Source organism: Scylla paramamosain, chromosome 30 (genome assembly GCF_035594125.1).
Source record: "Scylla paramamosain isolate STU-SP2022 chromosome 30, ASM3559412v1, whole genome shotgun sequence".
Taxonomy (NCBI): domain Eukaryota; kingdom Metazoa; phylum Arthropoda; class Malacostraca; order Decapoda; family Portunidae; genus Scylla; species Scylla paramamosain.
The window spans coordinates 9879115-9891614 of record NC_087180.1 but is presented as its reverse complement, the minus strand read 5'-3'; the positions used below and the strand labels follow the sequence as shown (position 1 = coordinate 9891614).

At 42.5% G+C, this 12500-nt stretch overlaps 2 protein-coding genes across 11 annotated transcripts in view; one reads left to right on the top strand and one right to left on the bottom strand.

The window, feature by feature from the left end:
- LOC135116239 (GTP-binding protein Rit2-like) overlaps positions 1–12500 on the bottom strand; it is a 47616-nt gene that overhangs the window by 29752 nt on the left and 5364 nt on the right. Inside the window, 1 exon segment of the mRNA XM_064033605.1 lies at positions 11673–11792. Within this exon segment, the coding sequence (XP_063889675.1) occupies positions 11673–11792 (120 nt within the window).
- LOC135116241 (uncharacterized) overlaps positions 1465–12500 on the top strand; it is a 216213-nt gene continuing 205177 nt past the window's right edge. For 9 of the 10 annotated variants that reach the window (XR_010276218.1, XM_064033611.1, XM_064033609.1 and 6 more), the window contains exon 1: positions 1465–4687. The gene's annotated coding sequence lies outside the window, so the exon portion shown is untranslated. The remainder of the gene's footprint in view (positions 4688–12500) is intronic. The other variant, XM_064033615.1, reaches the window with a different exon arrangement.

Here is a 12500-nt window from a genome sequence, read left to right as displayed (position 1 = left end):
GGTTTGTGTGTGTTTGTGTGTATGTGTGTGTGTGTGGGATAAACCCTTCTGTTCTTCGCTGATAAATGCAATGGTGATTTTGAAACCTTCGCTGAAAGGAATGATTTTATGTGAATTATTTGTATTATTTCGTGTTTCGTGTGTGTGTGTGTGTGTGTGTGTGTGTGTGTGTGTGTGTGTGTGTGTGTGTGTGTGTGTGTGTGTGTGTGTGTGTGTGTGTTATGAAATTACTGACTGAGTAAGGATAGTTATACGCTTTATCACACACACACACACACACACACACACACACACACACACACACACACACACACACACACACACACACACACACACACACACACACAGAGAGAGAGAGAGAGAGAGAGAGAGAGAGAGAGAGAGAGAGAGAGAGAGAGAGAGAGAGAGAGAGAGAGAGAGAGAGAGAGAGAGAGAGAGAGAGAGAGAGAGACCCCGTCAGTCCAACCGACAGAGTCGACAAAAATTAGCAATTCTCAGCACAAACTTTAGTGAGTAACTTCATATAAAGAAGAAATAAAAGGGAAAGAAGGAACCCAAGACTTACGAAACGATGATGACGATGATGATGAAGATCATGATGATCATGATGATCTTCCTTAGAGCAGTAGTAGTTGTAGGAATGGTTGTAGTAATAGTAGTAGTAGTAGTAGTAGTAGTAGTAATAGTAGTAATAGTAGTAGTGATGAGGTTGATAGTAATAATAATGATAATAATAATGATGATGATAATAATAATAATTTTGATATAGAAAATATAGGTTTTTAATTTTCTTCTTCTTCTTATCATCATCATCATCATCATCATCATCATCATCATCATCATCATCATCATCATTTATTATTATTATTATTATTATTATTATTATTATTATTATTATTATTATTATTAATTATAATTATTATTATTATTATTATTACTATTAATTATTATTACTATAATTATTATTACTATCATCATCATCATCATCATCATCATCATCATCACCACCGTCGTCGTCGTCATCATAAATATCCTCTCTCTTGAGTGTATTGATAGAGGTTCAAAAGAGAGAGAGAGAGAGAGAGAGAGAGAGAGAGAGAGAGAGAGAGAGAGAGAGAGAGAGAGAGAGAGAGAGAGAGTTTTAAGTAAATCTTCTAACAACACCTGTGACGCGCACCTTGCTGGCATTAGTATTCCAAAGTCACCCTCAATTATGTTCCATTTGTGTGTGTGTGTGTGTGTGTGTGTGTGTGTGTGTGTGTGTGTGTGTGTGTGTGTGTGTGTCTGTGTGTGGTTCGACTCAGCGGCTTCTTTTATTATTTCGTCTTGCAAATGAAGTTTTAAAAGTTTCTTTCTTGTTTTTGTAATTCGGACTGTTTGGTGCTCTCTCTCTCTCTCTCTCTCTCTCTCTCTCTCTCTCTCTCTCTCTCTCTCTCTCTCTCTCTCCCCGGTAAGCAATGGGGGGTGGGGTACCACTGTGACGGCCGCTGCCAGACGTAGATAAAACACCAAACCATAAATTCTTTCTTGAAATCGAAGTCGGGGGGAAGCAGGGCCAGACTCAGCGATCTCTCCCCGGCGTTACGATTGGGGGATTAGTTGAGGCTTTGTGGGGATGGTTTGAGCCACCCACGCCTCCCTGCCAGACCAATTTGCAGTGTGCTGGCGGCTTAGTGTTGCATCCCACCCGGAAGGCAGGAGAAGCAGAACCCGCCGGGATGTTAATGGGGGTCGTTCAATGGCATAGTTTAGCAGAGGCCTTCGGTAAGGGGCTGAGACGGCTGTGTTGTGGAGTGATTGAAGTCTGTGTGTGTGTGTGTGTGTGTGTGTGTGTGTGTGGAGAGACCCTTTGTTTCCCTGGTTGTTTCCGCGTGTGTCTCCCTCCCGTGCCCCTCATTGGCTCCCATCTTGTGTTTTTTAGGTAAAAGTTGATGCTCATAAAGGCGACACGCACAAAGGAATTTCAAGGAACGAGCCAAGACGGACTAAATTCCACGGACGTGCTTGAACATTTCGGAGACTTAAAACTCCTCAGGAACGCGGATTAGTGAGGAAAACGTTAATGCACCGCCTCGCACAGGTTCGCGGATCTGATTCGAAGCTCTGAAAAGCCGATTCGAACCGTCCTTTTGAAAAATCTAAACACCCAAGGATTTAGTGTCGCGGTGGTGGAGCAGCAGGGCTCGGCGAACACCCTGAAAAATGTACCACCTCACGCAAATATTTCCTTTACTCTCTTCGCCTTTAACCACATGACTCCTACTTTTTCTTCACACTCCTGCTTTTTCTTCCCACTCTTTTGTAAAATGACCATGTGCAAGTTTGATAAAAAATATGGATAGCAAAGGGGAGTTATGTCTAGTTGAGACATTTTAGGGCCTATAGCTTTCTGGATCAATAAATTTCCCCAGGTTACTGAAAATGTCATACTGTCATTACCACTGAAAGCGTGGGTGCAGGGACAGCTGGGATAGTTGTCACTAAACGAAGAATCTAAAGCAGAATTGCAGTCCACGAATATTCATCCTTCCTTTACTCCCTTTCGCCTCAACCTCTCCCCTCCCTCGCCGAGAGAATGGCTTCCGGGAAGAGAGCGGGTTTATACTTGGCCACTTGAGGCTAAATTGGCTGGAGTAATGCGGTCATAAGGACAAGGCCGCCCGGTACTGCTCGCCGCTGCGAGACGCGGGGCTGGGGCGGCGCCACCTTCTAATTAGTTGATGGTGGAGTCCTGTGAGTTAAGATTCCAGGCCGCGCGTCACGCTGCGGTCTTCCTCCACGACCTACTTTTTATAGAAATAATTGTAGTAATGTATAATAATTCACTGCGATTTGAAGTACCCTTATTAGGTTTCCTGGACTTAAATGCTTGTCTCTCTCTTTTTTTTTTTTTTTGTTACACATACGGTGCGTATACTTGCTTTTTATTAGTTTTATATATGTAACTGTGGATATTCTTTTTTTTTAAATTCTCTTACAGGACTAGCATCTTCAGTGGGCCTTTCTTTGTTGCTTTTTTTGTACTTTTTTTTTTTTTTTGCCAGATCCCTCTTACACAAAACATATATAGTAATTCCTAGTAATAAGTGATATTCTATCTGGTGTCCCTTTCCATGAATCTATGTATACATGAATCTATGTATATGTGCACACACGATATACACCAAATAGCTACGTACGTGCGAGGCTGTATACGTGTCGGTATTTTCACTCGTGACATGGATACGTCCACATGATGCATACGCGGCGAGGAATGAGCGCACATAACAATGTATAGACTTCTTGGAAAACATGTACGTGCGAATGGTGTACACGCGCTGGAATGTGTACGTTTATAGTTGACAAGGGAAGGTTGTGTGTGAAGGGGGGAGCGAGGGAGGTTAGGCAGGGGACAAATGATCTCTTGCTGTTAGTGACTGGAAAAGTGACCGGAAGAGTGACAGGAAGAGTGACTGGAATGGTGACTGGAATGGTGACTGGAAGAGTGACTGGAATGATGACTGGAAGAGTGACTGGAATGGTGACTGGGATGGTGACTGGAAGAGTGCCTGGAATGGTGACTGGAAGAGTGACTGGAATGGTGACTGGAAGAGTTACTGGAATGGTGACTGGGATGGTGACTGGAAGAGTGCCTGGAATGGTGACTGGAAGAGTGACTGGAATGGTGACTGGAATGGTGACTGGAAGAGTGACTGGAATGGTGACTGGAAGAGTGACTGGAATGGTGACTGGAATGGTGACTGGAATGATTGGAAGAGTGACGAATAGTGACTGGAATGATGACTGTAGGAATGAATGGAAAGGTAACTAACTATAAGGGATATTAGAATGATGACTGAAAGAATGACTGGAATGATGACACGTATGGTGACTGTAATAGTGAATTAATAGTGAATGAAATAGTGACTAGAAGGACCTGCAATATGACTGGAAGGAAACGACTGGAAGAATGGTTGGAATAGTGATTAGGGAACTGAAATAATGACGAGTGGCTGGATTGGTGACTGAAATGATGAACGACATGGTGATAATAATGATGATCGGGATGGTGACAAATAGTGATTGAAGTGGCACGTGAAATATTGAGTGGACGAGCAACAGGAACAATAAATAGTATACTAACTGGAATAGTGTTGCTGGTATCTCTAATAAATTGAAACAGTGTTGAAAAAGTGGTTAAATAATAGTTGTAACGCTATATAATGAAACGTGATAGTTAAATTGTCATAAGTCTGAATACTGTTGAATACTGGAATGATTAAACATCTTTTTATTCCAATTTTCCGAGAACCTGCTCATATGGCGCTGGAATACTTAAAAAAAAAAAAAAATACTTTCGTGTCGCCTTTCACTACCTGGAAGAGGACTGGAAGAGTGTGGGAGTGAGGTACGGATTCCATTTTCATTACGCCTCGAAGATCAAACGCTAATAATAATTTCACTCGAGTCCACAGCGTCATTCCGTAATACTCTCAACATCCAGAGAAGGAAAAAAAGATCCTTTCAGATAAAAAGCCACCTAATTAGCACGACTTCTTCACTTACTTCTTGTTTTCACGTGTTCTTTTATATTCTTTCCAGCTGGTGAAATCACTCGGTGTGTTTCGAGGCAGAGGAGGAGGAAAAGAAAAAAAAAGAAAAAGAAAAAGAAAAAGATGCGAGGGAGCAATATTTTCTCCATGTGAAGGTAAAGTGACATTGGCTCTCCTTGTATAAATATACGTCAGGTGAATAGGTGTGGGTGATGAGTGTTTGCGTCATTTCAGTAAGAGGATGAAGCAATAACAGAAGATTTATTGCAGCTTGACGTGCGTGCGTGCGTGTATGTGTGTGTGTGTGTGTGTGTGTGTGTGTGTGTGTGTGTGTGTGTGTGTGTGTGTGTGTGTGTGTGTAGTGACGTGGAATCCTCCTGTTTTCTTGTTCTTAGGTGTTTTTTTTTACCTCTTGCATCCAATACCCGATGTTACGTAAGTTCTATTTTGCCCTTTAGTGATCTCATATTTTTCCCTCCCGCTTCATCACTACTTAATTCCCCGCAGCCTTCCCTCTTTCCTCACATACATCTCTCCTTGGCTTCATTTTTCCCCTTCTCTCTCACGACCTCGGCTCTCCCCCTCTTTCCTCACTTTCACAAGCAAATTCTCGTCTCCATCTCGCGTCTCAAGGTGGACTCTGAATCACAGCTGGGTGCACCTGATCACCTATACAGAGGGGAAGGTATGCCTCGCTGCCTCGCTGACTCACTGACTCACTGACTCACACAAGCCTCGGTGCACCTGATTGACTACACAGGCGGCGAGGGTGATTCAGGGTATGACTGGTTGGCTTGATTGTTGGGGTAAGGGCTGGCAAGGGTTAGTGAGGGCTGGTGAGCGTGGCGGGATGATAAAAGAGCGCTGCCTGTTGTCGACGAAGGAGATTAAGTTACGTTGCCTCTTAGCACTTTCTTGACCTTTAGCGGCTGCTGCGCCATAATCCATTTTCTTTATTGTTTTTTTTTTGTTTTTTTTTTCATGAGAAATGACGAAGTGGGATGTGTCTGTATGTTGTAAAGTATTATGTTGTAAGTACCATTAATCAATGAGTATTTTTCTGTAGTTTTTTATTTCTCTTTTATCATAACTTTTCCTGGCTTTTTGTTTATCTTAATCTTCGTGTACACATACACTTCTCTCTTTTCAGATTATATTCTTTTCTACCCTTACGTGTTCTTTTGCGTTCCCATTTGTTTAATCTCTTTCTCTGTCCCTTTGCCCTGTACCATTCTCCCATTCATATCTTCCCAACTGTGTTATCTGCCGGCCCCTTCGTTTCATCTTTTCCGTCCCTGATCAAAGAGAATTGAGGAAGGAGGCGAAACTGGAAAGAAAATCGGCGACTGAAAGAAAATAGAAATGCGATTAAAGTGAAAAACCGGTACAAAGTGTCATTGTAAAGGGAGTGATTTTGAAAAGGACATTTGGGTGAGCGGGACAAAGAAGCCATTACCACCTAAATGGTGATCTCGATGACTAATTAAGCTAAAATGCCTCATCAAGGTAATTCACCTCGAATGAAGAGTAATTGACGTCCATTAATGAAAAACGATGACAACAACCTCCCGCCCTCCCTCCCCCTACATTCTCTCCCTCTCCCTCTTCCTCTCTCCCTTTCTTCCTTATTCCCTTTTGCTATATATTTCTCTTTTCCTTCATCTCACCCTCCGTTTCTTTTCCTCTTTTCCCATTTTTTCGTCATTCGCCTTCATTCTCTTATTTTCTCCTTCCCTCTTCAGTCTCTTTTATCAATTTTCCCCCTCCTCCGTTTCTCTCCTTTACTACTTTCCTCACTGTTTCATGCTCTCCATTAATCTCCTTTTCTCCACTCTTTCCCTCCATTTCTTCCTCCATCAATTCCTTTTCTCTTTACGCTCCCTTCCTTTCCCATACTTTTCCGCTCTCCCCTTCACTTCCTACTTTTCAGTCTATCATTCCCCCTCCATTCCCTCCACGTTTCCTTGCTCCCATCTTTTATTCCTCTCTTTCTACTTTCCATGTCTATCACCCCTGTCTTTCCAATCCTTCTCTTCCTTCCATCTTTACTCCCTTCTTTCATCCTTTGCTTACTCCTTCCTGAGTTCTTTAATTTTTTTCTTACGCCTTCCCTTTCATATTTACTTTTCCGACCTTTTTCCCTTTTCCTCTTTCTTCCCTATAGTTCTCTTCCCTGCATTTGTCTCTCAGTATAAGTGATAAGCAAACTGTATCATTACTATTAACGTTTTGACATTAGGCGTACAGTGTATATAGACATTTTGATAATAGGTGCTCATGTATTCATAATTCATGTATATCGTCACGGTGTATGCGCGTTTTTGTTTTACCCTACCGTGTGTGTGTGTGTGTGTAATATCAATACTTGTGTGATATAAATAACCCGTGTATTTTTGGCGCACGCGAGTGGAATGGAGGACAAAGGTATGAAGTGGCAGGTATGACAAATTTACTTCAGATTTACAAATATATATGTTTTTTTTTCTCTCTTTTCTTTGAATAAATTTAACAAGTACTAGATTTTATATTTAGCTACTCTCTCTCTCTCTCTCTCTCTCTCTCTCTCTCTCTCTCTCTCTCTCTCTCTCTCTCTCTCTCTCTCTCTCTCTCTCTCTCTCTCTCTCTCTCTCTCTGATTAAAGGACTATGTAATGGGACAGATATTAAGACCGACAAAATACCTCCTTCAAAAACCTGGCTAGGTCATCAGATAAGCCCTTACTGGAAAATTAATCAAGTTAGCCCAATACCTCCTCCCCTCTCGTCTCCCCTCACTTATCCCCTCATCTCCCCTCACTCGCTCCCTTCATCCATTCCCACTCCCCTTATCTCTTACCCCTCATCCGTATCCTCAGCTAGCCTCGCTCCCCTCACCTTGCTCTTCTTACATTTTCTTGTCTTTCTTTTTTTCCCATCATTTTTTCCCTCACCACGTCATCTCTTACTTACATGTGTTCCCTTGAGTTCTTTTCCCTTCCGTTGCTCTCATCCCCCTTACTCTGACTCCGCATCTTTGTAATTTTTCCCCTTACTTTTGTTTTACTGTAATGAAGGATGAGAGGTTACTAACGTTGCGTAATATGGTTCTACTCTCTCTCTCTCTCTCTCTCTCTCTCTCTCTCTCTCTCTCTCTCTCTCTCTCTCTCTCTCTCTCTCTTTACCTTTACTACGTGCTAAGAGAGTTTTTTTGTGTTACGTCTACCTAAACTTTTCTAACTTTTTAATCAAAACTTGCAATAAATGATCATATTTTAGTCATCCACTATTTTATTCTACATTTTTTTTCTTGTAAAGAAGGAGGAGAGGGTGGACTGAGCCAGAACACACACACACACACACACACACACACACACACACACACACACACACACACACACACACACACACACACACACTTAAATCATGGCAGGCAATATACAAGGTTTCAAGAGATTGTTGCTGAAATGGCTAGGCAAACTCTCTCTCTCTCTCTCTCTCTCTCTCTCTCTCTCTCTCTCTCTCTCTCTCTCTCTCTCTCTCTCTCTCTCTCTCTCTCTCTCTCTCTCTCTCTCTCTCTCTCTCTCTCTCTCTCTCTCTCTGCAATTGATCGAAGGCAGCCTGGTCGGTAATAAATTTTAGACTCGTGCACTGGTTCTTTTCTCTGACTAGAATCGTATATTATAAGGTATTAATTTGTCATCTCCTTAATTATTGGCGCTGAGTGTGTGTGTGTGTGTGTGTGTGTGTGTGTGTGTGTGTGTGTGTGTGTGTGTGTGTGTGTGTGTGTGTGTGTGTGTGTTATTTACGGTTTCTTCAAATATTCTTTATTTTACTAGTTATTCTAAGTAATTTTTGTAACTATAACATTCTGGAGTCGTTTCTGTCTTTTTTTTTTAAGATTTCCACTTCTTTCCACGTTTACTGCTTTCAATATTCTTTACTTCCAGTTCTTTCACTCTTTTTTATCACCGTCTTCAGTTCCATTTGTCGTTTTACTCTTACTCCATTCATTCCCTCTTTCTCAAGCTCTCCATAGCGTCCTCATTTCGTGCTTCACTTCAGGGGCAAGACCATATTAAGAGCCCTGTAATCTCTATTACTTATACCTGTAACATCTTCTTACACATGTCTCAGTTCTTTTTTTACTCCTACATTCATTTCAGTTCCTCCTCTTGTCCCACCTACTCATTACCATTAAAAGTCTTTCTCTTACTTCTATTCAGGGACAGGGAAATGTGAAGAGCGACGTGTATTCCATTGGGTCAGGGATGCAGGCAAAGAGACACAAGGTTTCTCCAGGTAAATGAAGGAGGAACACCTGAGAAAGTGAGGGCGTGTGCATCAGGTTGTAAAGGAGGAGAGAGAGAGAGAGAGAGAGAGAGAGAGAGAGAGAGAGAGAGAGAGAGAGAGAGAGAGAGAGAGAGAGAGAGAGAGAGAGAGAGAGAGAGAGAGAGAGAGAGAGAGAGAGAAGAAGCAGTGCTGGGAGTAAAGGCTGGAAGTGTGGTGAATGAGAGAAAGTCAAACCATTCCGTAGTTGAGCATAATAGCAAGCTTGAGGGAGAGTGAGAGAGGAACCAAAGCTTAGAATAAACATAGTAAGTGTGGTGAATGGAGAGCAAGTTAAATAATTCTGCAGTTAAGCATAATAGGAAGCTTGAGGGAGGGAGAGCTTGAGAGAAAGAGAATAGAAACGCCGCGTCAGTAGCAGAGGACAAGGAATATTGCAGCCAATATTGACTTCCATTCTCTGTCTCGGAGAAGAAAAGAAAGGAAAGAAGGGAATGACGGGATTTTAGAATCGATGGTCTATTAGAAGTTGGGTTTGAGGACCGCGAGTGTTGCTCAAATTGAGGTTGAAAAATGGTCCACAGTTGACCCAAGGTTCGTAACGAGCCGCCATCTTGAGAAGTGACTCGTTTGTGGTTTATTTATTTTCTCTCGTATTTATTTTTGCTTTATTTTTTGGCATTTTTTTTGTCAAGCCTCGGATTCTGCGTTGTATCTCATTCTCTTTGCTTTCTCTTTACTTTAATTTCTTCTTCCCTTTGTTTCCTGTTTCGTTGTGGGTTTTATTTCGTTCCAAAGTCTTATTATCTTTGTATTTCGTTGGGATCTTAGCTATACGTTTTTTGCTCTTATGTTTCCTACTTCAATCTTCCTTCTTTAATCTTCTGTTACCGTTGTTTATTGTTGCGTTACGACTTTCATTTCATTCTTTTAATCTCGCACTTGCGTTCTGGAGTGCTTCGTTGCACATATTTTACTCTTCCACTTTCCACTTTAATAATTTTTTTTCCTGTTTTCTTTATTTCTTCTTTAATACATCTTTAATTTAATTCTCAAGTGTAGAGTTTTGTATTTTTTAGAGCACTGGCTTATTGCTCTTTATTATTTTTTTGTCTCATGAACGTTCTACTTAAATGTTTCTACTTTAATCTCTTTTTCTCTTTACTCCTGGCTTCACTGTAACCCGAATTTATTTAACTATTTCGTCTCATCTTTACATTTTGAGTCTTTTCTTATTTTTTTATATACTTTATTTTTTTCGTGACTTTTAATTTCTTTTAAATTTTCTTAATATTTTTTTCCTGAATTTTATTCTTTATTTTAATCAGGTACGTTTTACTGAAATATATTTCAATCTCCTCTTCCTTTAATGGCTTTCATTTCATTCATGCCTTATCTAAATTATTTCCATCTTTGCTGTACGTACATTTCTTATCACTCATCTCTTGCGATAATCTTCGCCTTTACAGTCGCTTCTCCCGCGATACAGCGAAACACAAACTGATCTGAAGATGAATGTGTTTCGCCATCTCACTCCCGCCTCGCCTCGCCAGTTCGCTCTCGTGTTTACTAAATCATTCAGATCCCGAGACGCTGATTTCAGTGCAAGGGAATGCTATACTGTGTTTCTCTTGTCTTTTCATTTCCTTTTTTCTTTGCTTCTTCTTTTTTTTTATTGTATCTGTGTTTGTTTCTGTGCCTCCTCGTCTGTCTGTTTGCTTGTCTGCCTCATTTTCTCTATCACTCTGTCTCTGTCTCTGTCTCATTGCTCCTCTTGCTTCTCTTTGTCTTTCTGCGTCTCTCTCTCTCTCTCTCTCTCTCTCTCTCTCTCTCTCTCTCTCTCTCTCTCTCTCTCTCTCTCTCTCTCTCTCTCTCTCTCTCTCTCTCTCTCTCACTGTGTGTGTGTGTGTGTGTGTGTGTGTGTGTGTGTGTGTTCAGGATGGTGGGACGGGAGAGGGGGGAGGAGGGACGTTCGTTCGGCATTCAAAAGAATTCATGAAAGTTTTTTTTAATCCAATTCGAAATATGGTTCGTACCTTACGTTGCAAAACAAAACAAAACAAAAAGCGCTGCGGTGGCGGCTTTAGGCATATAAAAATAATAACAAAAGCACCGTGAACCTCTGTTGGGGGGAGGGGAAGAGAGTGAGGGGGAAAGGGAGAGGCGCAGGGAAGGGGAAGAGAGTGAGAGGGAGAGGGTAAGGGGGAGAAGGTGAGGGGGATAAGTGTGAGGTACAGGGAAGGGAAAGAGAGTGAGGGGATGAATGGGGGAAAGTAAACGAAAGAGGGTGATGGGAAATCCTTGAGGAGAAAAGTGAGGGGAAAACAGTAAGGGTTCAGATGTGGGGCAGAGGGAAAAGGGGAGAGTGGGAGGGGACCAAGGCGAGAGAGGAAGAGAGTGAAAGAAAAATAGTGAGGGGGAAGAGAATGAAAGGACGAGGGTGAAAGAGATGAAGAGGAAGTGAGAGAGGAAGCGAGGAAGGATTTTAATTTTGTAACCCTGAAAAACAAATCAATGTTTAATTTGATGTTGACCTGCCGTTGTTTGGTATTGATAGGCTTGTCATGGGGTGCGTGCCCTGCCCTGCTGAGATCCTGTGCATGAAGCAAAACACAATTACGTAATGGAACAAGTGTGTACACATCATTACGTACAGTACATACGTAGACTAATACTACTCGTACTTGGAAAGAGTTTGAAGATTGAATTGAAGAGAAGATAGAATTACCTACAGCAATCAGTGCATTGAAGTATGGACTGTGTGTGTGTGTGTGTGTGTGTGTGTGTGTGTGTGTGTGTGTGTGTGTGTGTGTGTGTGTGTGTGCGTGTGTGTGCGTGGACATAGCACATGTACACATATCCGAGTAGTACGTACAAGCAGGAAACGTCGTCACAGGAGAGTGTGATGGCGGGGGGCAGGCCAGGTGCCAAGGAGCGACACGCCCCCTCCAGTGACGCAATGAGGGTGGCCCCGCCCTCTAGTGACGTCAGCGCCCTAGCTCCGCCCACCAAGGGAACACAACAAGACGGGTTATGGCAGGTGGTCAGCCTACGCCCGGGCACTGCTCCGGGTGGCGGGCTCTCTGTGCCCTGTGGCCCTCGCTTTCATCATGTGATTTAATTTAATTGCATTTACTGTTTGATCTCTGTAATTCCAGGCTTTTACCTCTCTGTAAAATATTCCAGTAAATAAGCTTCCAGAACACGTTCAACATGGAAATAGTGCTTGTATATGACAACAGTCATGCTGAAATGTAAAAAAAAAACATGTTTATGATAGCAGGTTGAAAAGTGGACAATTTAGTGAACAAGGCAGAGGCATACTCCTGAGACATCTAAATTAGTAGAGGGCAATGGGGGTAATATGCTTTCATGTTTAATTAGTGAGATCACATTCGCAAAATTTTAAGTGTGGGCCATGGGGTGAGGTTCAGGCGAGCCTCATGTGAGCATCAGGTGAGCCAGGGGGTTATGGGGTGCGTTAGGCCACCCCGCACCTGCCAGGGTGTGGTCAGGGGAGTCGCGCCCCGCATGGCCTGCTGGGGGAAGGACGCGAGGCGGCCACACGGAGGGATAAATAAACAAAGAGGGAGCAGGGAACAGAGAGGCCGGCCATCGGGAGAGTGTCGGGGCGGGGCGGGCGGCAACAACCACTGCCCGGGGAACAGGGGAGTTAGTTGACACTCAGTGAACACAACAGACA